Source organism: Salvelinus alpinus, chromosome 30 (genome assembly GCF_045679555.1).
Source record: "Salvelinus alpinus chromosome 30, SLU_Salpinus.1, whole genome shotgun sequence".
Lineage (NCBI taxonomy): Eukaryota > Metazoa > Chordata > Actinopteri > Salmoniformes > Salmonidae > Salvelinus > Salvelinus alpinus.
This window is the reverse complement of record NC_092115.1, coordinates 37,288,276-37,314,376: the sequence shown is the minus strand read 5'-3', so window position 1 is coordinate 37,314,376 and position 26,101 is coordinate 37,288,276. Positions and strand designations below refer to the sequence as shown.

Below are 26,101 nucleotides of genomic sequence, written 5' to 3'. Positions count from 1 at the left end.
AGAACCTATCCTAAAAATTCCATTATTTTATGTTTATTGATGGTGTCGGAAAACGCAGTCTCATGCGCCACTCCGGAAACTCCCGTAAATGTTCAATTGGGTTGAGAGCTCGTGACTAAGATGGCCATTGCTTATGGTTTACATCGTTTTCATGCTCATCAAACCATTCAGTTACCACTCGTGTCCTGTGAATGGGGGCATCTTCATCCTATGGGAGCATAGCCATGGGAGCCAAAATAATGGCCTGCCCAGCATTTTTATACATGACCCTAAGCATAATTAACTCAAATCAAATTGTATTGGTCACATACACGTGTTTAGCAGATGTTATTATGGGTGTAGCGAAATGCTTGTATTTCTAGCTCCGACAGTACAGTAATATCTAACAAGTAACAATTTCACAACATATATCAAATACACACAAATCTAAGCAACGGAATGATGATATAAGAATATATAAATATATGGACGAGCAATGTCAGAGCGGTATAGACTTAGAATGGAATACAATACAGTATATACATATCAGATGAGTAATGCAAGATATGTAAACATTATTAAAGTGACATCATTAAAGTGACTAGTGTTCCATTTATTAAAGTGGCCAATGATTTCAAGTCTGTGTATATAGGCAGCACCCTCTAATGTGTTAGTGATGGCTATTTAACAGTCTGATGGCCTTTTTCAGTCTCTCAGTCCTAGCTTTGATGCACCTGTACTGACCTCGCCTTCTGGATGATAGCGGGGTGAACAGGCAGTGGCTCGGGTGGTTGATGTCCTTGATGATCTTTTTGCCCTTTTTCCACACCTGTGTGGAAGCACCTGCTTTCAATACATTTTGTATCCCTCATTTACTCAAGTGTTTCCATCATGAAAACATCGGCTAGTGCAGGGATCATTAACTAGATTCAACCTCGAGACAATTTTTTTCTTGAGTGGATGGTATTTGCAACATATTGCAGTTATACTGCACTCTAACTGGAGTTGTACTGCAGTAACATAATTACAAATCATTTGCAAACTGCAAATTGACAGCAAGAAGCACATACGGATAAAATATTTAACTAAAACAGAATAATTCCAAACTTGCTTACATTTGTATACGCTCACATACTGTATATTTCTCTATTATGCGTGAGAATACTTTGTAACAGATTTCCAAAATTAAAATCACTTGGAGCTGATTTTCAGGTGTTTTTACAGTCTTTTTTGTATTTTATGTCCAACAATAATAATAAAAAATCTATTTATTTTGCACAGAAAACTTGGGGGGCAACATAAAATCAACCGCGGGCCGCCAGTTGGGGGACCCTGGGCTAGTGAGACCATTACTACTGTTCCAGCTGGCTGATAGCCATTACTTTGGTAGTGTAAAGCATGGCTATTCAACTCTTACCATACGAGGTGCGAAACCTGCTAGTTTTCTGTTCTACATGATAATTAAATGCACCCACCTGGTGTCCCAGGTCTCTAAACAATAAAAAAACTTTGTGGAACTGGCTTCGAGGTCCAGAGTTTAGTTTGAGGGGTGTAAAGCAGAGCACAAAGAATTTGACCAACTTTTATTTGGCGATACACTTACTCATTTCCTGACTTAAATGCTATATTATTAAATTAAATAAATGTTTGGCTCCATGACGTAATCCAACAATGTGTATGTCGCAATCTTATCTATTTCAAATATTCTCATTGATCAAGACAGGTGGGTGTCATTCAATGTGTGTTTCCTGCAATGTAATAGCTTACTCGTATTTTCCCTGTAAACAATAGCTTGACTTACTTTTGATATTACCCTAATAAAGTTGAGAAACTTTTGTGAAGGTTTGGTGTGGCTGTTATTAAACATTTCACTGTGGTGTGCTTAATCAGGGTCACACAGAGTGTTTCTTGGTAGTCTTAAACAAAAGTATACACCTCACACCAGTGGAGCCTCCTCAAAGGAGGAAGGGGAGGACCATCTTCCTCAGTGTATTTCATACAAATAATAATAGTGAAACATTAAAAAAGTTATCATTTTTGGATAACACTATGCTAAATATATTTACATCACCAAATAATTGAGTAAAACACACTGTTTTTAAATGAATGTCTACAGGAGCCTCAGCAGCACTCTATAGGGTAGCACCATGGTGTAGCCGGAGGACAGCTAGATTCTGTCCTCCTCTGGGTACATTGACTTCAATACAAAACCTAGGAGGCTCATGGTTTTCACCCCATCCATAAACAGTAATTATGATCATTTCCGGAGGACGTCATCCAACCTATCAGAGCTCTTGCAGCATGAACTGACATGTTGTTCATGCATGCTGTTCATCGACTACAGCTCAGCATTTAATACCATAGTACCCTCCAAACTTGTCATCAAGCTCGAGACCCTAGGTCTCGACCCCGCCCTGTGCAACTGGGTACTGGGCTTCCTGACAAGCCGCCTCCAGGTGGTGAGGGTAGGTAACAACATCTCCACTCCGCTGATCCTCAACACTGGGGCCCCACAAGGGTGCGTTCTGAGCCCTCTCCTGTACTCCCTGTTCACCCACGACTGCGTGGCAATGCACGCCTCCAACTCAATCATCAAGTTTGCAGACGACACTACAGTGGTAGGCTTGATTACCAACAACGACGAGATGGCCTACAGGGAGGAGGTGAGGGCCCTCGGAGTGTGGTGTCAGGAAAATAACCTCACACTCAACGTCAACAAAACAAAGGAGAGGATCGTGGACTTCAGGAAACAGCAGAGGGAGCACCCCCTATCCACATCGACGGGACAGTAGTGGAGAGGGTAGTAAGTTTTAAGTTCCTCGGCGTACACATAACGGACGAACTGAATTGGTCCACCCACACAGACAGCGTGGTGAAGAAGGCGCAGCAGCGCCTCTTCAACCTCAGGAGGCTGAAGAAATTCGGCTTGTCACCAAAAGCACTCACAAACTTTTACAGATGCACAATCGAGAGCATCCTGTCGGGCTGTATCACCGCCTGGTACGGCAACTTCTCCGCCCACAACCGTAAGGCTCTCCAGAGGGTAGTGAGGTCTGCACAACGCATCACCGGGGGCGTGTCCCTCCAGGACACCTACACCACCCGATGTCACAGGAAGGCCATAAAGATCATCAAGGACAACAACCACCCGAGTTCACCCCGCTATCATCCAGAAGGCGAGGTCAGTACAGGTGCATCAAAGCAGGGACCAAGAGACTGAAAAACAGCTTCTATCTCAAGGCCATCAGACTGTTAAACAGCCACTGCTAACATTGAGTGGCTGCTGCCAACATACTGACTCAACTCCAGACACTTTAACAATGTAAAAATGTATGAAAAAAATGTATCACTAGCCACTTTAAACAATGCCACTTCATATAATGTTTACATACCCTACATTACTCATCTCATATCGCATATGTATATACTGTACTCTATACCATCTACTGCATCTTGCCATCTTGATGTAATACATGTATCACTAGCCACTTTAAACAATGCCACTTTTATATGTTTACATACCCTACATTACTCATCTCATATGTATATACTGTACTCTATACCATCCACTGCATCTTGCCTATGCCGTTCTGTACCATCACTCATTCATATATTTTTATGTACATATTCTTAATTCCTTTACACTTGTGTGTATAAGGTAGTTGTTGTGAAATTGTTAGGTTAGACTACTCGTTGGTTATTACTGCATTGTCGGAACTAGAAGCACAAGCATTTCGCTACACTCGCATTAACATCTGCTAACCATGTGTGTGACAAATAACATTTGATTTGATTTGATTTGTCCACCCAATCAAAAGATCAGAGAATGATTATACTACTGAAAGCATAAGCTACAGCCAGCTAGCACTGCAGTGCATAAAATGTGTTGAGTAGTTGACTCAAAGAGAGAGAAAGACAATAGTTGAACAGTGACACTAATATCTCCCAATGCCTAAAACCGAGGAGAAAATAAAAGTTGACCAACTCATAATGTCAACCTGTGCATGAGAGGAAGCCAAGCCTGCCCAGTAGCCTTTGCTAACATTTCAGCATAATAAAGGCATAGAATAGTTCTCATAACGTGCAACCAGATTATTTCATAGTAATGTCATCTTTCTCGTAATAATGAGCTAATGGCTTATTTCGTTATAACGAGATATTTAATTATTTTGTAATAACGTGATCTTATCTCGTAATAATTGTATAAATGAGTGGCAGCAATACCTCACCGTACGTTGCAGACTTGACAACATGTCCACAACACATGGCAGCTGGGTGGCGGACCACACCTTATGGTCTCTGGGCAACTGGACATCATTGGCAAAAGTGGGCATGCAAGTAATCCATACCCAACCCATTGTGACGTACTCACTTCCAAATCTTGTTTTGGACGAGACTGACTTTATGACCAAATTGATCCTATGTACACTTTGTAGTCCATTTTGACACGATTATGAAAGTTTCTGACTCATATCAATGCCACATAGGCTGTTAATAACCAGAGAAGTTGGTTCTACGAGGCTAATCTTTCTGTCCCTGTACAAATACTTTGAACATGCATTATTGTTTGCTTCTTTCCATGAGCTAATCACTGATCTGACATGACTGAGTGAAAGCACTCCACCATAATAAAAGGTTTCAGTTTTTAACCATTTTCTTTACCGATAGAAACCACTATCTCAGTTTTATATTGCACAATATTAAATCTGCACAAGATTACATGTGCTTGATGTTACTGTTCAACGATATCGTTGCAATGAAAACCAACTGATCCTTTTGCTTTAGGAACTATGGCTGCTTTACACAGGCAGCCCAATTCTGATATTTTTTTCCCAGTAATTGGTCTTTTGACCAATCACATTAGATCTTTTCACAATAGCTATTTTTCATTGCTGATCTTATTGGTCAAAAATCAAACAAGTGAAAAATAAGATCTGAATTGGATTGCCTGTGTCAATGCAGCCTATCTGATAATAAATAAGTTAGGAGAATTGGATGAGTTCATAATGATTTCCAAATCAGTGATTGATCACCTGCAGCTGGAGGTTGTTAACAGCAAACACACTGATGACAGTGATTAACTTGAGTGCTTGCTGGCAGGTATAAATAAGTCTCTTCAACTGAACATTGTCATTCAATAAATACTATTTAGTCATGAAGGCTTACTTTTGGCACAGTGCGGTCCTCCTAGGCATGGCTGTTGCGACCATTGTGGCACAGGATGGTAATGTGTTATATTATTTTCTTTGTGCATTCTGTTTTGGAAGTGGGCATTGACATTCAAAAAACGAATGGCAATGTAGCAGAAGTTGCGTTTTATATTTGAGACTATAAATAGACAGCCTCTTATTTTCCTCCTGGCAGATCTGAAGGTGGACTGTGGCCGTGACTCAGTCACCCTGAGATGGGGGGCGGCCCAGTCACAGATGGACACCTCACTCCTCCGGCTGGGAGGCTGTTATCCAAGCAGTATCTCTGCTGGGGAGGCCATGTTTCAAGTGGAACTCAGTGACTGTAACTTCAGGAGACTGGTAGGTTTTAGCATAAGTGATATCATGTATATTTGGCCGTCAGCAGTGGTGTTTAACCCCTATCCCTTCTACCTCACTACAGGTGACTGGGGACACATTGATGTACATGAATGAGCTGACCTATATGTCTGGTCCCAAAGCTCAACTGAGGTCTTTCTCTCATCCAGTGGTTTGTGCCTATGAAAGGTGATTTGTGGCTGTTTGCGTACTCTAGAATAAATTTTCTATTTTATTGATGTTGCCTCAAGTGTCCTAATGCTGGACTAGAACAATTTTAACCATGAACAACTGACTCTTGGCTAAATGTTTAACCTATTTCCTGGGTCTGTGTAGGCCTGCAGACTGGGCGCCTCGCATATTTGATCCAGTGTTTCATACATATGGTCAAGGAGATCTAGTCTTCCACATGGAACTTATGAAGGGTAGGTTTGACACTGCCTGAAGTATACAACTTGAATCCTGTAGATGTAAGCTTAACCACATGATATGTATCCTACAGATGACTTCTCTGGACCACATCTGTCTAGGGAATATCCCCTGGGCTCCTTCATCTACATCTCTGCAGCAGTGGAGCAGATGGTCCATCAGCCCTTGCTGCTACTGTTGGAGGAGTGTGTGGCAACCACAACACCAGAGCTGCAGTCTGAGGGCCCGGTGCACCCCATCATCACCAAGGGGTATGTACCACTGGGCTATACAGCAGGGTGCTTTTGCTCCAGGTGAATCTGGATTTGTGCAAAAAATCATTAGTGATTGTCATGTTTTGTTCTCCTCAGATGTCTTGTCGCTAGCAAGACTTCAAATTCAAAGTTTGAACCAAGACAGAAAGCCTCTGAAATCCGTTTGTCTCTGCAAGCCTTCAAGTTCGCCGTTGGCAAGGAAGTGAGTGTACTAATCTACATGATTGACATTTTTGACGCCTCTTAAATGTGCAGTAATGTCCTTAATCTCTTCTCAGGTGTATATTCACTGCAATCTTTTGGCTTGGGACCCCAGTGGCCTTGACACAAGGAAGAAGGCCTGCCACTATGTGAAAGGGCATGGGTAAAAAGAATAATGCGTACACGTTACAAATTAAATATTTTAGAGGTACTTTTAGTAAGTTAAAGTAGTAACTGATTACTACTCTGGTTTCATGTGCTTGTTTTCCCCCTCCAGTTGGGTGCTCATTGATGACCCCTACCATAGTACCCTCTGTGGCTGCTGTGACTCCAGCTGTGAGTCCCGGAAGACGCGTGGAATTGCATCAGGTACTACTATTCTTTGTGCACCCCACTAAAATGTTTACTTATTGTCCCAGGGCAATAGATTGGGATGCCTTAATTTCTGTGTCCAGCAATCAGGTTAAATGTTACAACTTCATCTTTTCAGGGCAACGTGGAATAACTAAAAATGCCGGTCTAATTGGACCTCTTGTCGTCACTGACAATTACCGGCCTGAGAAGATTGAATGGGTTTGCTTTTATCCCTCCCCAATGAACATTTGAAAGTTTCTTGTTGGATATGCATTATGTCTTTGACCTGTAAGTAATTTCTTGTATTTGTTTCAGGTCTGAACCGGAGGCCAGCTGTGACTCCTGGGAGGTGGGCAGCCATCTACCATGCATGCCTGACTCTGTAGTGTCTGACTTAATTTGAAATAAATCTTTAATACTTACAATGGTTCTTTGGTTTAGTCTCTCATTAAGCATCTAAAGCTATACTGGGTGGAAGTTCAACTTGGTTTTGCGAGCAGGTCAGTGGTTAAAATTGTGCGGTGATGGAGGATGCAGTGACAGTAAATTATAACATGATAGAGCTTGGACAATTCAACTATGCTTACAGAGCAGAAGCCCACTGTTAAAATTGTGTTCCTGTTCTAACCTGACGAGGCTAAAGTACACTCCTATACCTCCAGTCGTAGCACCGCTGCATTGGCAGAGTAGTCCTGGTATTATGCCTCGGCCATTATGTTTCACGACTGAGCCACACTAGATGGGTGCTAGTGTTTCTGAAATAGACTTCAACTAGTGCCCTGACGATGCCTGCAGTTGTGGAAGCATGACAAAGCAGTTGAAGTGGCAATAAATTATCTGGAGAGACCTACAATTGTCCCAGCAGAGAAGGCAACTTAAGTGTGGAGTTCACTAGAGTTTTTAGTTGTACTTGGCTGCAACAAGAAGCCTGAGCCACAACACTCAGCTTATAGGTACAATCACTTTGACATGGCTCTCCAGTTCATCCCCATGTCTTTCAGTTTTTATATAACCTTTCTTTACCAAGGTGTCTTACTGTAGACAATCCCTGTACGCAATCATAGAAGACAAAACATTCTTCAGTCAAAGGTCCTCAATCGGCCCTTTTGAATTGACCAAGAGGAACCAGTTTGTGCCGTGGAGATTATTCCGAAAGTAAGTGTAAAAATCACAAGTCAAATTCACCCAACTCGGTGCAAATCAAAGGGATTCGTGACAAGTTACCCAAATGCCACCCCTTGCCTTTCAGATTCTATCAAGTAGATATTGTTGGAAGTTTACATGCACCTTAGCCAAATACATTTAAACTCAGTTTTTCCACAATTCCTGACACTAAATCCTAGTAAAAATTCCATGTCTTAGGTCAGTTAAGATCACCACTTTATTGTAAGAATGAAATGTCAATAGAGAATAATTCAGCTTTGATTTCATCACATTCCCAGTGGGTCAGAAGTTTACATGCACTCAGTATTTGGTAGCATTGCCTTTTAAATTGTTTAACTTGGGTCAAATGTTTTGGGTAGCCTTCCACAAGCTTCCTATGTTGGGATAATTTTGGCCCATTCCTCCTGACAGAGCTGGTGTAGCTTAGTCAGGTTTGTAGGCCTCCTTGCTCGCACATGCTTTATCAGTTCTGCCTACAAATGTTCTATTGAGTTCAGGGCTTTGTGATGGCCACTACAATACATTGCCTTTGTTGTCCTTAAGCAATTCTGCCACAACTTAAAAAATATATTGGGATCATTGTTCATTTGGAAGACCCATTTTCCACCAAGCTTTAACTTCTTGATTGATGTTGCTTCAATATATCCACATTTTCCTCTTCCCTCATGATGCCATCGATTTTCAAGTGCACAAGTCCCTCCTGCAGCGACGCACCCCCACAACATGATGCTGCCACCCCCGTGCTTCACGGTTGGGATGGTTTTCTTCGGCTTGCAAGACTCCCCTTTTTTCCTCCAAACATAACGATGGTCATTATGTCAAGTTATTTTTTTGTTTCATCAGACCAGAGGACATTGCTCCAAAAAGTACGATCATTGTCCTCATGTGCAGTTGCAAACTGTAGTCTGGCTTTTTTTATGGCGGTTTTGGAGCAGTGGCTTCTCCCTTGCTGAGCGGCCTTTCAGGTTATGTCGATATAGGACTCGTTTTACTGTGGATATAGATACTTTGTACCTGTTTCCTCCAGCATCTTCACAATGTCCTTGCTGTTCTGCGATTGATTTGCACTTCGCACAAAAGTACGTTAATCTCTAGGAGAAAGAATGCCTCTCCTTCCTGAGCGGTATGACGGCTGTGTGGTCCCATGGTGTTTATACTTGCGTACCATTGTTTGTACAGATGAACGTGATACCTTCAGGTGTTTAGAAATTGCTCTCAAGGGTGAACCAGACTTGTGGAGGTCTACAATTGTTTTTCTGAGGTCATTGCTGATTTCTTTTGATTTTCCTATGATGTCAAGCAAAAAGGCACTGAATTTGAAGGTAGGCCTTGAAATACCTCCAATTGACTCAAATGATGTCAATTCGCCTATCGGAAGCTTCTAAAGCCGTTACATAATTTTCGGGAATTTCCCAAGCTGTTTAAAGGCACAGTCAACTTATTGTATGTATACTTCTGACCCACTGGAATTGTGATACAGTGTATAATAAGTGAAAATCTCCCTGTAAACAATTGTTGGAAAAATTACTTGTGTCACGCACAAAGTAGATGTCCTAACCGACTTGCCAAAACTATAGTTGGTAACAAGAAATGTGTGGAGTGGTTGAAAAATTATTTTGAATGACTCCAACCTAAGTGCATGTTAACTTCTGACTGTATATTACACTTTTTGGGGGGGGGGTCTCTACTATTTATCACATATTGCTTTTCAATATGCTGTCCTTATTATCTCATGAGTTCAAAGTGTTTACTGACAACTGGGATCTGTTTCCCCAAGCAGTGTCAAAAGTATGTCTACCAGTGGCTGTCATCTCCCCAGGTAATGGCGAACACTGATGGGTTGTGGTTAGATGCATCTTAGAGAACTTAACATGACAATAAAATTTAAATGAATCCCCATGGGGAAATCCATTTTAAACCTCAGATGAGCAATGGTGTGCAACGTTCTGTATCTGTCCTTACTCTTACAGCCACCCCTCGCTCACATCCTATTAGACAGAAGATATATGGTTGCAGACAGGCATGTACAGATGTAGGATCTTAATTTGATCACCCTGTTGCAGGATTTCTTCAATGCAGGAAATGTAAAACTTCTAGTGTAATTGAGGTTTGAAAAGGCTTCTGACATTTGTCATTTCCACTTTCAGATTTGCATCATCATAATCCATGTCCTGTTATTGCATGATTATTTTCATGCTGTAGCAAACTGCCAAAAATGAAGATCCTACATCTGTATGCGTACTAACAAAACAGTCTGTCAAACAATGTACTATATGGTCTCAATTGATTCAATTCAGAGATGTTTTCACCTGTCAATAACTGTTTGACACACCCAGGCTCTGCTGAATCCCAGGGGAGGGTCAGAGACAGAAACTCTACTCACCCTTACAGTGAATTTCCATTCCTTCTTTGCTGAAGCAGGTTTCATGTCCCTGTCCTCTGTCTTGACATCCTTCTGCAGCTGACTAACTCTTTCCTCCAGTAATGCATTTGCTTATGGTCTCAATCCTGCCTGCTCCCAGACTCCGCCTGGTTCTGCCACATCAATCTCCAGCCTGAGCTCTCTGCACGAGCGTGGTAGCTTCAGTGAGTGGTACACACCAGATTACCTGATCTGTTTTCAAAAAAGGATCTTCCACAACCATTATTTTCACACATTGCCATGTTCAAATGGTATAATTTCTAACCGTAAAAAAATTACCAAACTGTACCACTGAACAACAACCTAAACGCAACAATTTCAAATGTTTTATTGAGTTAGTTTCTTATGAGGGAATCAGTCAATTGAAATAAATTCATTAGGCCTTCATCTATGAATTTCACATGACTGGGAATACAGATATGCATCTGTTACCTTTAAAGTTACCTTTAAAAATAAACTTGCCTCTCTTCACTGTATTTTTGTGCATTCAAATTGCCAATCGGTAAAATGCAATTCTGATCATTGTCCGTAGCTTACACCACCATGGGGAACTGTTCACAATGTTGACATCAGCAAACTGCTCACCCACACAACGCCATACACATGGTCCGCAGTTGTGAGACCGGTTGGCTGTCCTACAAAAAAATAAAAATCTACGTTGGAGGTGGCTTATGGTAAAGAAATTCAAGTACCTGCCAACAGCTGGTGGACATTCCTGCTGTCAGCATGTCAATTGCAAGCTCCCTCAACTTGAGACATCTGCGACACTGTGTTGTCTGACAAAACTGCACATTTTAGTGTCCTTGTCCCCACCACAAGGTGCACCTGTGTAATAATGCTGTTTAATCAGGTTCTTGATATGCCACACCTGTCAGGTGGATGGATGATCTTCCCAAAGGATAAACACTCACTAACAAGGATGTAGACACAATTGTGCACAACATTTGAGAAATAAGATTTTTGTGCATATGGAAAATTACTGAGATCTTTTATTTCAGCTCATGAAACATGGGACCAACACTTTACATGTTGCGTTTATATTTTTGTTCAGTGTGTATTCATTCTACCGTTTCTCATGATTGGTAACAATATATATATTTTTTAAGTCCACATACAGACGGTAAAAGATTGGCACAAAATTGTCTTATTATGCCATGGTTATCCATTCAAGGAACAATACTTTATTTTTCTGTAAATCACTTGGGACTGAAATGTTAATTGTTTTTATCTCTCCTCATAGGGACACCCACCATTATTAACACTCCCATCCGGTAAATTAATATCAGTTGATTTCCACGGTGCATCATTGAAAGTTGTAGTAGTTAAGACTGAGCAGACCTCTCTCCTCCATTCTCAGGTCTGAGAATCTGACTAACATTATCCAATTCCAGTTCTTAACTGGGTTATCACTACACTCTGCAAATCCTTTCAGAAATGGCAAGTAAACCACTTTGGAATTAAAATTACATTTCGTCAATGACAAAACTGAGATCCAATTGATAAATTCTGATCGATTTCAGTGTGTGACCTAACATAACATTAAGCCAAAAGACAACTAAGTATTTTGGCATAGTTCTTACCTCTTTCTGCACCTCTTTCTGCACCATCTGTGATGAAAAGCTGACCCCCATCTCAGAAGATTCAGGGAATGAAAGGCCTCCCTCGAACCAGTTCACACAAACAAGAAAACATTCACACATTTGCAAATATGTTTTTTTACTTGTTTCTAGTGACGCAGTAGGGCAAATTAGAAATTTAACAAACATTAATTTATGAAAATGAGTGCCATCTATCCAGTGAAGTACAAATGTAAAAAACTGTTTACAACAGAAGGCTGCAATGTGACAAGTGTAATAGGACATTAACATTTCTCCTCAGTATTCTTGTACTTCCACTTGTAATCTTCTCATAGCTAACAGAACAAACTTCTACACTAGAAAATGTTGATTAAATACTTTCTAGTATACCTGTTTGAATGACACATTTGCATGTTTTTTAATCTCTGCGGCATAGGAAATGGCCTGCACAAAACACTAGTTATTGCTTTGGATTATAGTGGACTAAGCCAAGCTATTACTTCTATGACTGAACTTTGAATTTGGTTGGATTACACAATTCCAGTGACTTCTGTGCACCTAATCATTCTATTCACACAAATGCTCGATATAGGCAGAATACTCTACCCCCAGCAATCTGGGGTATGAACAAGGGGAAATAAACTGTACACAAAACAATAAAATAAGCCTACATTGCAGCCCTTCAGAACATAATTCATTTTGAGAGGTGAGCAGAGGCCAAAAAAATACAGGATTTTACAGGACCAAAGAGTGCAATTCAGTTGATCAAAATGTTTTAAACGTGTGTGGTCTGCATGGACATTGAACTTCACTTTAAAACATCTGTCGCTCAGTGCAAACTGCATAACAATTTGAATAGGAATTCAAACTTTTATAAAAAAGGAATACATTTAATGTACATTATCATTATGGCAGCTAAAATGTCAGGGTTAAAAAATTCAAGTGCAACGTGTCTATTTAGTAGGATAAATTGTTAATGTCCAGTTTGTTAATCTAGTGAAAAGGAATTGTAGGTTGTAAATGAATGATTACTACTTTCAGTGATTAGTCAGTGTCTTTACCCTAAGGCTCATAAATTGTTCTATTTAGGTTTCCACAGTGCAGTTTCACTTCTAAAAAATGGAGAACTACACTACCTAAGGAGCTCCAACAAATACATACTTTACATCCAGTTAATTATATTTTGCTACAATACTGGACTACAAATTATATCATAACACACAAACATAAGGGGGTGGGGGAATTGAACCAGTGCACTAGGTACTGTCCTATAGTAGGCAGGCAGCACAAGTAGGACTTCAAGACCAAGCTTATGAGAAAAAACACTGAATGCAGCAATAATTCAGCACAGTCACCAGATCTGTGCTTACACTACAAAGACCGTAAGCATTTAAGAGTCACACCTGCTCACATTAAAGCAAAGTCAATTCAATATGAAACGTTTTTGTAACTAATGAGCGTCATCGTTCTGCGTAAGACATGATCAGTCTTGTCCTCTGTAAAAAGAGAGAGTGCTGATTTCCAACCCTTATCCGCCCACAAGTTCCTCATCTCAATCAGTGACATTGGTTTCTGGGTCAATTTCCTTGCTCTCCTGAGATGCAAACCAGTCTCGCACCTGCTGGTAGCTCATTCGTGACTTTTTGCAAAGGGCATCAAGGTCTTTCTCATGAAGAACCCCTGTCAAGCGATGGTAAACCCCCAGCGGCTTGATGTCCGGGAAATCTGCAGTGGATGTTGCTGTGGTGCCATTCGCTTGAGTCTTACGTTTGCGGCTACCCATAACCCGAGGGATCCCACTGGAACCGTTTCCACCGGTGACTCCACTGCCATTTTGCTGTGTGGCTAGTTCAGACAGAAATTGCTCACGGACCCCCTGCACCCAGCGTAGCTGCCCATTTTTAACAGCGTAGCGCGTATCCCCAAACCACTGGATGATGTCTGCACGGGGCAAGCCTGTGAGCTCTACCAGCTGGGTGTAGTCCTCACTCTTAGGCCACTGGCAGCGCAGGAAGTGCTCCTTTAGTATGTCCAGTTGTTCCTTGGTCTTCCGTAGTCGGCCAGCAGGTGTAAGAGGAGACCAGGATGGGGGAGGATTGGAGAGAGACAGGGCTGTGAGTGGGGCTTTGGCTGAGCGAGCAGACTTCTGCAGGGTGCTGGTGCTAGTGGAACTATGCTTAATAGTGGGGACAGTAGTCGAAGGGGGAGGGGTGGTAGAATGAGAGGGGGAGGAAGAAGAGCAGATGGTAACGGCTGATGGTGGTTGTTTAATCTCTGGGTCTTTGTTGCCCCTAATAAACTGTAGGGGCTTTTCTTCCTTTTTCACCTCCTCTTCCTTAACAGTCTCAGTGTGAACAGAGGCTTCCTCTGCAACCTCGTCCTCCTCCGTCTCCACTGCTCCCTCCCCAAAGGTCTCCAGGCTGTTTGACAGGAAGTTCTGGAAGAAATGTGAATCTTTCACCCCATTGCTGCGAGCTCCCTTCCCTTGAGCCCCTCTCTGCACTTCAATATCATTTTCTTGATCCCGAGGCCTGTGAGCTACGCGTGGAAAAGACTGAAGTTGCTGAGGCTCGTCCTTTGCTTCTCCTATGATGAGCTGAGGGTAGACCATGGATGTTCTAAGCAGTCCGCGCCCATTTCTAAGCTGGTACCGGCTGTCGCTGAACCATTTGCGTATGTCATTGCGGCTCAGGCCCGTTTCATTCTGCAGGCATCGGAGCTCTGTCTCTGCAGGCCAGTTTTCACGCAGGAAGCTGCTGCGAAGGACTGCAAGCTGAGCTTTGGTCTTTTTGTAGCGTCCGCGTTGTTGTTGCTGTGGAGAGCCAAGTGAGGTCTCAGAGAGGCTCAGGGAAGCCTCTGTTGCGGTAGTTGCTGGCATGTCTACAGGAGGGCGGTAGTAGTATGAATCCTGAGGGGGTGGGAGAGAGGAACTGAAATGTCGGATGGTGGAGGCTGGTTTGCAGTCTTCTGGAGTCTCATGTCTGGCTCGTTTTCTTGGGTGGAGCAGGGAAGAGTCAAGACCATTATTTATTTGACCTTTGTCCTCTGCTTCCACAGACATCTCCCCACACCCCTTCCTCATCTTTATCTCCTCTTTCTCATTTGCATAGTCGTTAGTCCACTCAGGTCCGGCCAGCTTGCCACGCGTCTCCTCAATCTCCTCTGAGGCCCAGCTGATGCCGTATTTGATTCTCTGCACCATGAACCAGACCTTGACCTTGTCCAGAGGCAGGGCACAGTGCCGTGCCAAGGCATTCACCTCACGAGATGTTGGGTATGGGAACACATTGAATGCCTGGATCAGCTCTTGGATGGTGTCAAGCTCACGTGTCTGATTTGACTGTGTCCATACTAGCTTCAGGCCCTCAGAGACCAAAGGCAGGCACACCACAGAGTTGTGGTTGGTGCTGAAACTAACACCACCATCTCTGACCTTGCCTCCATCACTGTCTGTTGCATTGTGGTCAAAGGATAGATGGCTCTTTCCATTGGTTATCTGGTGGTGTGGAGTTTTGGAGGAACGCGGGGCGGCATCCTTTCCTTCACACGCTGTCTTTGTGACGTCACTCTGGAATGACTCCATATTCACCTCCAGGCCTATTCTTCTGTTACGGTCAACGTGTGTTGCCATCGGTGGTGTCACCGCACGTCACTCCAGTCTAGTAGAGATAAGACAAAGATGTAAAATACATTGTGCTCAAATTGATTATCGCACTAACAAACAAATATGAGAAATAGCACTGGAGTTTGCCAATGTCTAGTCCAGGGGTCTCCAACAGGTAGATCGCTTGCCTGTCGGGCTGAAATTAGCAATTGAATCAGGAAAGTGTGCTCTCACGACCTCTACAAGCAAGAATGTTGCATTTTTTAAATTTTAAATTAACGTACTTTACCGGTTGTCCGTGCAGTTGGTCCTTTTGGCGGTAGGAATGTGAGGCAATATATCCACAGTAAAGTAGAATTACATCAACTTTTCAAAGCGCTCTGTCCTCTTTTCACAAGTTCTCTGTCCTCTGAGAATCAAGTTTGACACCCCACCAGAGGCAGTGAGTCACAACAGAAACACCTATGGAAAGAGAAAATAGATTGAACATTTTACATGTTCAATGTGTAAGCGATTCATACATGACAAAATATAAAAGTATATAAAAATTGTCATTCATAGAGTAAGATGTTTTATAATATAATCTCTTTTTGAAAAACAGCAATAAAACAGCTATGGCAGAGGACAATTGACTTCATACAAAAGGCAAACTCGAGACTGGCTATTAGGGAGAATTTATGTACAACTCTGCCCTGATCTGACCAAAAAGTTAATTGTCAATTCACAAAGAAAACTCTATGGAATGCAACAAGTGCATATTTGGTATTTCTTATATTCCTTTTGTTGTAGCATTATTGAGAGGGAACCTGGAAGTAAGCATTTCATTGTACTGTAGTGTGTACACCATGTGCACATTTCCCCCTGAAAAATATATTTACAAAGTCTGGATTGAATCCAATGTTCCATACGGTCCTTTTCCCCCCCTGGTCCTGGAGGGATGCAGTATGGATGTCCTAGCCTGGCACTAACGGCAGGTAGCCTAGCGATTAAGAGCATTGGGCCAGTAACAGACAGGTCGCTGGTTTGAATCCCAGAGGCGACTAGGTGAAAAGTCTGTCAATGTGCCCTTGAGCAATGCACTTCACCCTAATTGCTCCTGTAAGTCACTCTGGATACGAGCATCTGCTAAATGACAAAAATGAACTAACATCTAATTCAACTTCGATCGCCAATACCGAACCTTCATTAGCTGAATCAGGTGTACACGATGAATGAATAAGGGCATAACTGGGACAAATTATGCACACCCTGCAGCCTTCCAGCTAGGAGTTTCCATGATGATTATGATAACATAATAAGCCGAAACTAATCCAAAATGAAATTAGCAAAGTATTTGAGAAATTAGATCAAGTTGATATGCGGTCTAATTCTGGGCCGGCGTTATGGGCGGGCAACCGTACCTCCTTGCCTGTCCAAATGGCGCTGGAGGAGATGGCTGCCATTTTACGGTCCCCTAACCAATTGTGCGTGTTTTTTTCTTCTCGCATTATTTGTAACTTATTTTGTACATAATGTTTCTGCCACCGTCTCTTATGACGAGAAAAGAGCTTCTAGATATCAGGACAGCAATTATTCACCCCATACTGGATAAGATTTTTTTTTCTTTAACGAGTCAGACGTCTGGAGTAAATCCTTTGCACCTGACAAGGCCCTCATCCCCATCATTCGCTAAACTACAGGACTGTTTTGCTAGCACAGACTGGAATATGTTCAGGGATTCTTCCGATGGCATTGAGGAGTACACCACAGTCACTGGCTTCATCAATAAGTGCATCGATGACGTCATCCCCACAGTGACTGTACATACAAACCCCAACCAAAAGTCATGGATTATAGGCAACATCCGCATTGAGCTAAAGGGAAGAGCTGCCGCTTTCAAGGAGCGGGACTTTAACCTGGAAGCTTATAAGAAATCCTGCTCTGCCCTCCGACAAAACTATCAAACAGGCAAAGCATCAATACAGTACTAAGATTGAATCATACTACACCGGTTCCGACACTCGTCGGATGTGGCAAGGCTTGCAAACTATTACAGACTACAAAGGGAAGCACAGCCATGAGCTGCCCAGTGACACGAGCCTACCAGATTAGCTAAATTTCTTCTATTCTCACTTCAAGGCAAGTACAAACACATCCACCATGCTGATCCTCAACACGGGGCCCCCTCAGGGGTGCATGCTCAGTCCCCTCCTGTACTCCCTGTTCACTCATGACTGCATGGCCAAGCACGACTCCAACACCATCATTAAGTTTGCCAATGACAACAGTGGTAGGCCTGATCACTGACAACGATAAGACAGCCTATAGGGTGATGCCAGGACAACAACCTCTCCCTCAATGTGTTCAAGACAAAGGAGATGATTGTGGACTACAAGAAAAGGAGGACCAAGCACACCCCCATTCTCATCGGGGCTGCAGTGAAGCAGGCTGAGAGCTTCAAGTTCCTTGGTGTTCACATCACCAACAAACTATCATGGTCCAAACACACCAAGACAGTCATGAAGAGGGCACGACAAAGCCTATTCCCCCTCAGGAGACTGAAAAGACTTGGCATGGGTCCTCAGATCCTCAAAAAGTTCTACAGCTGCACCATCGAGAGCATCATGACTGGTTGTATCAATGCCTGGTATGGCAAATGCTAGGCCATCCGCAAGGCACTACAGAGGGTAGACGTACGGCCGAGTACATCACTGGGGCCAAGCTTCCTGCCATCCAGAACCTCTATACCAGAGGTCTATACCTCTGTGTCAGAGGAAAGCCCTAAAAATGGTCAAAGACTCCAGCCACCCTAGTCATAGACTGTTCTCTCTGCTACCGCATGGTAAGCGGTACCGGAGCGCCAAGTCTAGGTACAAAAGACTTAACAGCTTCCACCCCCAAGCCATAAGACTCCTGAAGAGCTAATAAAATGGCTACCCAGGCTATTTGCATTGCCTCCCCCCCCCCCCCCTTTACACTGCTGCTACTCTGGTTATCATCTATGCATAGTCACTTTAACTCTACCTACATGTACATATTCCCTCAATTACCTTGACTAACCGGTGCCCCCTATATAGCCTTTATTGTTATTTTGCTGCTGCTCTTTAATTATTTGTTACTGTTCTTTTTTAATGTTTTATTTACTTTTTACTTAACACTTGTTTTTTCTTAAAACTGCATTGTTGGTTAAAAGGGCTTGAAAGTTAGCATTTCACTGTAAGGTCTACACCGGTTGTATTCGGCACATGTGACAAATCACGTGTCACTAAAGACCCTGGTTCGATTCTAGGCTGTATCACAACCGGCCGTGATTGGGAGTCCCGTACAATTGGCCCAGTGTCGTCCGGGTTAAGGTTTGGCCGGGGTACGCCATCATTGTAAATAAGAATTTGTTCTTAACTGGACTTGCCTAGTTAAATAAAGGTTAAATAAAAATGTAAATCACAAGTGCATAGGCCTAGAACGGAAGGGTTGTGTGGCAAAGATATGGGCATCGCTCCCCAGAATGCATGCACTCAGCTTTCCAGAATGTGCTCCATTGTCTCCTGCCAATTCTTGCACATTCATTGTTTCATTGTGTGAATTGTTTGCCCTTTGATTATATATTTTTAGCAATTCCCTTTTACATATTTAACCAGTAGTCCTAGTAAAATGTACCATTAATCCCAGTCATTTGGCTATATTCATTTCTGATAATGCATGTATTATAGTCATTTACCGTTCACATTCTCGTGAGTGGAAACGTTGTTTGCAGAGTTCCCAACCTGCTACACTTGTGAGAAACAACTTTTGGTTAATTTCATAACCATCATTTACGAGTTTTGTAAATGTTATCATTGTCTTTTGTTTGGAGTGCTACATGTGCGCAATGAGCACGTGTGTGGATTCTCTGTCCTGATAACTTTGAGGGAGAGTGCGCGCTTGAGCACACCAAACTGCTGAGTTCATACAATATTGCACTTCACTAGAGATAGCTCAAGACAGACGTAAAAGATATTAATGGGATTAACAGAACCTGAATGTATCAGGATATTTTGTACTGTTTCTATTTATTGGCTTTAGGCCTATGTATTTTACTTAGTTGACGATGGAAGTGATAGGTCTACTGCGGCATTGGCCCATAGGCTATCTCGGAGTTCCATGCGCTAATTTCTTTAGCCGCCAATGGATCACCGTGTAGGCAATCAATGTGTCCATATTGCAAAGGCTGGTGCTCTTGCATTAGTGAAATTTAAACTTTTTTATTTGTATCATTTTAATTCATTCAGATTTTTATGATTAACCATGTGACAATTATTGATATGAAACTTGTCCATCTTTTTATTTGCATTTACAAATACTCAACTGACACGCAGATAAGTAGAAATCTAGGATAAATTGTAAGCTTGCCCAAATTTGAAATTCAGGAGCTGCCTATTCTTTATTGTGACACCCATTTACTAGAACACCCATTGATAAAACGGTCCCGCCTATAGAATTCAAATGGCAGTCCAATTGGTTCCTTCGGGCGCTGGCCCTGATCCAATTTACGAGACTGACAGTCAGGGGCTGGGCTATATAATCTCCGAACCCAGAACCAAATCACTCAAGTGATTAGCGAACTAAATGTATCATGCTGCGTTCTGTTGAAACTCATTAGTTTCCGGAAATTATAAATGTATATTCCCCAAAATGATGTGGGTCAATCAGTGAGCGAGCAAACTAATAGCCCTTGACAAAAAAATGCTAGGTACAAATGTGGCCGACAGAGAAAGATATCCGGCGCTTTGCTAATAGTAGCCTAAACAGCCCTCATAATTTTAACATTGTTACAAATGTAACATTAAGACAGCTTACAATGCTGAACAGCTCACAAGTTGGAACAGATATTTGGATCCTTTGTGGCGTACTAGCGCAAATGGTCAGACTGCACAGGCGCACTCACTCGGACACGCTTCAGTAATAACAAAGAAACAAACTTACCGGAATCATGTATTACCCCATTTATTCTCTGGCGTTGGATAAAGTTTATTTTTATTTTTAATATCGCAGTCTTTTTTTTGTAAACCCTGTTAATGGCTGAAGTTGGACAGAAAACACAGGGAAACAATAGTCTGTCTGACCCTGTCGCTTTATCTATCCGTCGAACCTCAAACGGGTTCTCGTTTCGGATACAATGACGCGAAACAATTCTAGAACTTTGTTATGTCTCAAGTTAAGACCCAAACGGATACTTGATATGATACACCTTTAGAAGTGAATCAGCAATTGGTTGAACCCGTTTCCTTACTGTACCCCTCTCGGTCAGTTGTTGCTTTAATTCTGAAAATCCGAGCGTTTCCCCTGTCCTGCCAAGACAAGGACCAGAAACTCACACAGGCCCACCATCTCCTGAGTGACGATAGAGAGGGTGTGGCATTCTATGCAAAGCAGGACTGGGATTGGATGAAAGCACTTGTAAAGGACTGGTCAGCAAAATAACTCTTCGAAAACACACTTATGGGCACTGCAATCGCCATGTTTGTAAGGTTATATAAATATATAGTTTTTCGAAAGTGTTTTCAGACTCCAGTGAGTGCAGACTACATAGACGTGTAAACAAAATGTACATGTACAACGTTCTAAAATAATCTACTTTGTCACATAAGCATTATTTGACTCAACGACCACATGCCCATCGTACTTTAAGAAAAGTAATATATGGCAATATATTTATATTACTTATATGTTTTATATGGGCATATGTGGTGGAAACATACACTATATATAGAAAATATGTGGACACCCCTTCAAATGAGTGGATTCGGCAATTTCAGCCACACCCGTTGCTGACAGGTGAATAAAATCGAGCACACAGCCATGCAATCTCCATAGTAACATTGGCCTGCACAGAGCCCTGACCTCAACCCCATCGAACACCTTTGGGATGATTTGGAACGCCGACTGGAACGCCGACTGCAAGCCGGGTCTAATCGCCCAACATCAGTGCCTGACCTCACTAATGCTCTTGTGGCTAAAGCAAGTCCCTGCAGAAATGTTCCAACATCTAGTGGAAAGCCTTCCCAGAAGAGTGGAGGCTGTTACAGCAGCAAAGGGGGGACAAACTCCATATTAATGCACACAATTTTGGAATGAGATGTTTGATGAGCAGGTGTCCATATACTTTTGGTCATGTAGTGTATTTGCCCATATATGAAATCAAATAATTTTTTATTTGTCACGTGCCAAATACAACAGGTAGACCTTACCATGACATGCTTACTTACAAGCCCTTAACCATCAATGCAATTCAAGAAATAGAGTTACGAAAATATTTACAAAATAAACTAAAGTAAAAAAATCGAAAGTAGCACTATAAAATAACAATACAGAGGCTATATGCAAGGGTTATCGGTACCGAGTGAATGTGTGGGGGTACAGGTTAGTCAAGGTAATTTGTACATGTAGGTAGAGGTAAAGTGAGATAATAAACAGCGAGTTACAGCAGTGTAAAAACAAAGTGTGTGTGTGTGTGTGTGGGGGGGGCGTCAATGTAAATATCAAATACATTTATTTATATAGCCCTTCTTACATCAGCTGATATCTCAATTTTGGGGCTTCACCATGTTTCATTGAAATGTACAGCTGTGTGTCATCCGCATAGCAGTGAAAGTTAACATTATGTTTTCGAATGACATCCCCAAGAGGTAAAATATATAGTGAAAACAGTAGTGGTCCTAAAACGGAACCTTGAGGAACACCGAAATGTACAGTTGATTTGTCAGAGGACAAACCATTCACAGAGACAATCTGATATCTTTCCGACAGATAAGATCTAAACCAGGCCAGAACTTTTCCGTGTAGACCAATTTGGGTTTCCAATCTCTCCAAAAGACTGTGGTGATCGATGGTATCAAAGGCAGCACTAAGGTCTAGGAGCACGAGGACAGATGCAGAGCCTCGGTCTGACGCCATTAAAAGGTAATTTACCACCTTCACAAGTGCAGTCTCAGTGCTATGATGGGGTCTAAAACCAGCATTTCGTATACATTGTTTGTCTTCAGGAAGGCAGTGAGTTGCTGTGCAACAGCTTTTTCAAAAAAAATTGAGAGGAATGGAAGATTTGATATAGGCCGATAGTTTTTATATTTTCTGGGTCAAGGTTTGGCTTTTTCAAGAGAGGCTTTATTACTGCTACTTTTAGTGAGTTTGGTACACATCCGGTGGATAGAGAGCCGTTTATTATGTTCAACATAGGAGGGCCAAGCACAGGAAGCAGCTCTTTCAGTAGTTTAGTTGGAATAGGGTCCAGTATGCAGCTTGAAGGTTTAGAGGCCATGATTATTTTCATCATTGTGTCAAGAGATATAGTACTAAAACACTTAATTGTCTCTCTTGATCCTAGGTCCTGGCAGAGTTGTGCAGACTCAGGACAGCTGAGCTTTGGTCTCCCGGGTGGCGCAGTGGTCTAGGGCACTGCATCGCAGTGCTAGCTGCGCCACCAGAGTCTCTGGGTTCGCGCCCAGGCTCTGTCGCAGCCGGCCGCAACCGGGAGATCCGTGGGGCGACGCACAATTGGCATAGCGTCGTCCGGGTTAGGGAGGGTTTGGCCGGTAGGGATATCCTTGTCTCAGTATGTAAAAAAAAATGTAATAAAATGTATGCACTCTACTGTAAGTCGCTCTGGATAAGAGCGTCTGCTCTTGGCCGGTAGGGATATCCTTGTCTCAGTATGTAAAAATGTAATAAAATGTATGCACTCTACTGTAAGTCGCTCTGGATAAGAGCGTCTGCTAAATGACTAAAATGTCAAATGTAAAATGTCTTTGGAGGAATACGCAGATTTAAAGAGGAGTCCGTAATTTGCTTTCTAATGATCATGATCTTTTCCTCAAAGAAGTTCATGAATGTTTTACTGCTGAAGTGAAAGCCATCCTCACTTGGGGAATGCTGCTTTTTAGTTAGCTTTGCGACAGTATCAAAAATAAATTTTGGATTGTTCTTATGTTCCTCAATTAAGTTGGAAAAATAGGATGATCGAGCAGCAGTGAGGGCTTTTCGATACTGCACGGTACTGTCTTTCCAAGCTAGTCGGGAAGACTTCCAGTTTGGTGTGGCGCCATTTTCTGGAAGCTTGCTTCAGAGCTCGGGTATTTTCTGTATACCAGGGAGCTAGTTTCTTATGACAAATGTTTATGGTTTTTAGGGGTGCAACTGCATCTAGGGTATTGCGCAAGGTTAAATTGAGTTCCTCAGTTAGGTGGTTAACTGATTTTTGTCCTCTGACGTCCTTGGGTAGGCAGAGGGAGTCTGGAAGGGCATCAGGGAATCTTTGTGTTGTCTGAGAATTTATAGCACAATTTTTGATGCTCCTTGGTTGGGGTCTGAACAGATTATTTGTTGCGATTGCAAACGTAATAAAATGGTGGTCCGATAGTCCAGGATTATGAGGAAAAACATTAAGATCTACAACATTTATTCCAGTTTTCATTTGATTAATTGTTCAGCAGTCTTATGGCTTGGGGGTAGAAGCTGTTAAGGAGTCTTATGGACATAGACTTGGCGCTCCGGTACCGCTTGCCGTGCGGTAGCAGAGAGAACAGTCAATGACTTGGGTGACTGGAGTCTTTGACAAATTCTTGGGCCTTCCTCTGACACTGACTTGTATATAGGTGCTGGATGCCAGGAAGCTTGGCCACAGTGATGTACTGGGCCGTATGCACTACCCTCTGTAGCGCCTTACGGTCAGATGCCAAGCAGTTGCCATACCAGGCGGTAATGCAACCAGTCAGGATGCTCTTGATGGTGCAGCTGTAGAACTTTTTGAGGATCTGGGGACCCATGCCAAATTTTTTCAGTCACCTGATGGGGAAAAGGTGTTGTCGTGCCCTCGTCTTGACTGTCTTGGTGTGTTTGGACCATTAAGTTTGTTGGTAATGTGAACACCAAGGAACTTGAAACTCTTGACCCGCTTCACTACAGCCCTGTCGATGTGAATGGAGGCGTGTTCGGTCCTCCTTTTACTGTAGTCCACGATCATCTCCTTTGTCTTGCTCACATTGAGGGAGAGTTTGTTGTCCTGGCACCAGACCGCCAGGTCTCTGACCTCCTCCCTATAGACTGTCTCATCGTTGTCGGTGATCATGCCTACCACTGTTGTATCATCAGAAAACTTAATGATGGTGTTGGAGTCGTGCTTGGCCACGCAGTCGTGGGTGAACAGGGAGTACAGGAGGGGACTAATCACACACTCCTGAGGGGCCCTTGTGTTGAGGATCAGCGTGGCAGATGTGTTGTTGCCTACCCTTACCACCTGGAGGCGGCCCGTCAGGAAGTCCAGGATCCAGTTGCAGAGGGAGGTGTTTAGTCCCAGGGTCCTTAGCTTAGTGATGAGCTTTGTGGGCACTATGGTGTCGAATGCTGAGCTGTAGTCAATGAACAGCATTCTCACATAGGTGAACAGCATTCTCACATAGGTTCCTTTTGTCCAGGTGGGAAAGGGCAGTGTGGAGTGCGATTGAGATTGCATCATCTGTGGATCTCTTGAGACGTTATGCGAATTGGAGTGGATCTAGGGTTTCCGGGATGGTGTTGATGTGAGCCATGACCAGCCTTTCAAAGCACTTCATGGCTACTGACGTGAGTGCTACAGGCAGTAGTCATTCAGGCAGGTTACCTTCGCTTTCTTGGGCACAGGGATTATGGTGGTCTGCTTGAAACATGTAGGTATTACAGACTCTGTCACGGAGAGGTTGAAAATGTCAGTGAAGACACTTGCTAGTTGGTCTGTGCATGCTCTGAGTACACGTCCTTGTAATCCGTCTGGCCCCGCAGCCTTGCGAATGTTGACCTGTTTAAAGGTCTTGATCACATTGGAACATCTGGTGCTCTCGTGCATGCTTGCCTCGAAGCGAGCATAAAATGCATTTAGCTCGTCTGGTAGACTCGCGTCACTGGGCAGCTCACAGCTGGGTTTCCTTTTGTAGTCCGTAATAGTTTGCAAGCCCTGCCACATACACACAATATGTGTTAACATATACACTATCAGTCAAAAGTTTTAGAACACCTACTCATTTAAGCGTTTTTCTTAATTTATACTATTTTCTACATTGTAGAATAATAGGGAAGACATCAAAACTATGAAATAACACATATGGAATCATGTAGTAACCAAAATATATTTTATATTTGAGATTCTTCAAATAGCCACCCTTTGCCTTCATGACAGCTTTACACACTCTTTGCATTCTCTCAACCTTTGTCATTTTACATTTATTTATTTAACCTTTATTTAACTAGGCAAGTAAGTTAAGAACAAATTCTTATTTATAATGACGGCCTACACCGGCCAAACTCGGACGACGCTGGGCCAATTGTGCGCCGCCCTATGGGACTCCCAATCACGGCCGGTTGTGATACAGCCTGGATTATGGGATATTACAGTCCCGTTCGTAGGATAGTCTTAATCGTAGATCGTCCAGTTTGTTTTCCAGTGATTACACGCTGGCCAATATTACGGAGGGTAGTGGTGGTTTACCTACTCGTCTGCAAATTCTTACAAGGCACCCCGCCCTCTTCCCCCTGTTCCTCCGTCTTTTCTTCACGCAGATGACGGGGAGTTGGGCCTTGTCCTGACAAAGCAGTATATCCTT

General features: G+C 42.6%; 2 protein-coding genes across 3 annotated transcripts; one reads left to right on the top strand and one right to left on the bottom strand.

Annotated features, from left to right (window-relative positions):
* The first annotated feature begins 5,049 nt into the window (after positions 1–5,049).
* Positions 5,050–7,170, top strand: LOC139560439 (zona pellucida sperm-binding protein 3-like). The gene is made up of 10 exons (XM_071377215.1): positions 5,050–5,203; positions 5,344–5,510; positions 5,593–5,696; positions 5,844–5,932; positions 6,010–6,187; positions 6,287–6,392; positions 6,469–6,554; positions 6,669–6,760; positions 6,882–6,964; positions 7,061–7,170. The coding sequence occupies exons 1-10, from the start codon at positions 5,134–5,136 to the stop codon at positions 7,064–7,066; spliced, it is 981 nt and encodes a 326-aa protein (XP_071233316.1). The 5' UTR covers positions 5,050–5,133; the 3' UTR covers positions 7,067–7,170.
* A 4,856-nt stretch (positions 7,171–12,026) lies between these two features.
* LOC139559818 (homeobox and leucine zipper protein Homez-like) lies at positions 12,027–20,896 on the bottom strand. Of its 2 annotated transcripts, none has more exons than XM_071376184.1 (3): positions 20,454–20,896; positions 15,797–15,974; positions 12,027–15,567 (listed from the first exon to the last, which is right to left on the bottom strand). In XM_071376184.1, the coding sequence occupies exon 3, from the start codon at positions 15,537–15,539 to the stop codon at positions 13,461–13,463; it is 2,079 nt and encodes a 692-aa protein (XP_071232285.1). In that variant the 5' UTR covers positions 15,540–15,567; positions 15,797–15,974; positions 20,454–20,896; the 3' UTR covers positions 12,027–13,460. The 2 variants fall into 2 exon arrangements, with proteins under 2 accessions (XP_071232285.1, XP_071232287.1); XM_071376186.1 differs by having other exon boundaries at positions 15,802–15,974.
* Positions 20,897–26,101: the final 5,205 nt, after the last annotated feature.

Coding starts and splice junctions, on each gene's coding strand:
- LOC139560439 (XM_071377215.1), top strand. CDS start 5,134: ATGAAGGCTTACTTTTGGCACAGTGCGGTCCTCCTAGGCATGGCTGTT. Junction 6,188..6,286: donor CACCCCATCATCACCAAGGG/GTATGTACCACT, acceptor TGTTCTCCTCAG/ATGTCTTGTCGCTAGCAAGA. Junction 6,761..6,881: donor GACGCGTGGAATTGCATCAG/GTACTACTATTC, acceptor TCATCTTTTCAG/GGCAACGTGGAATAACTAAA.
- LOC139559818 (XM_071376184.1), bottom strand. CDS start 15,539: ATGGCAACACACGTTGACCGTAACAGAAGAATAGGCCTGGAGGTGAAT.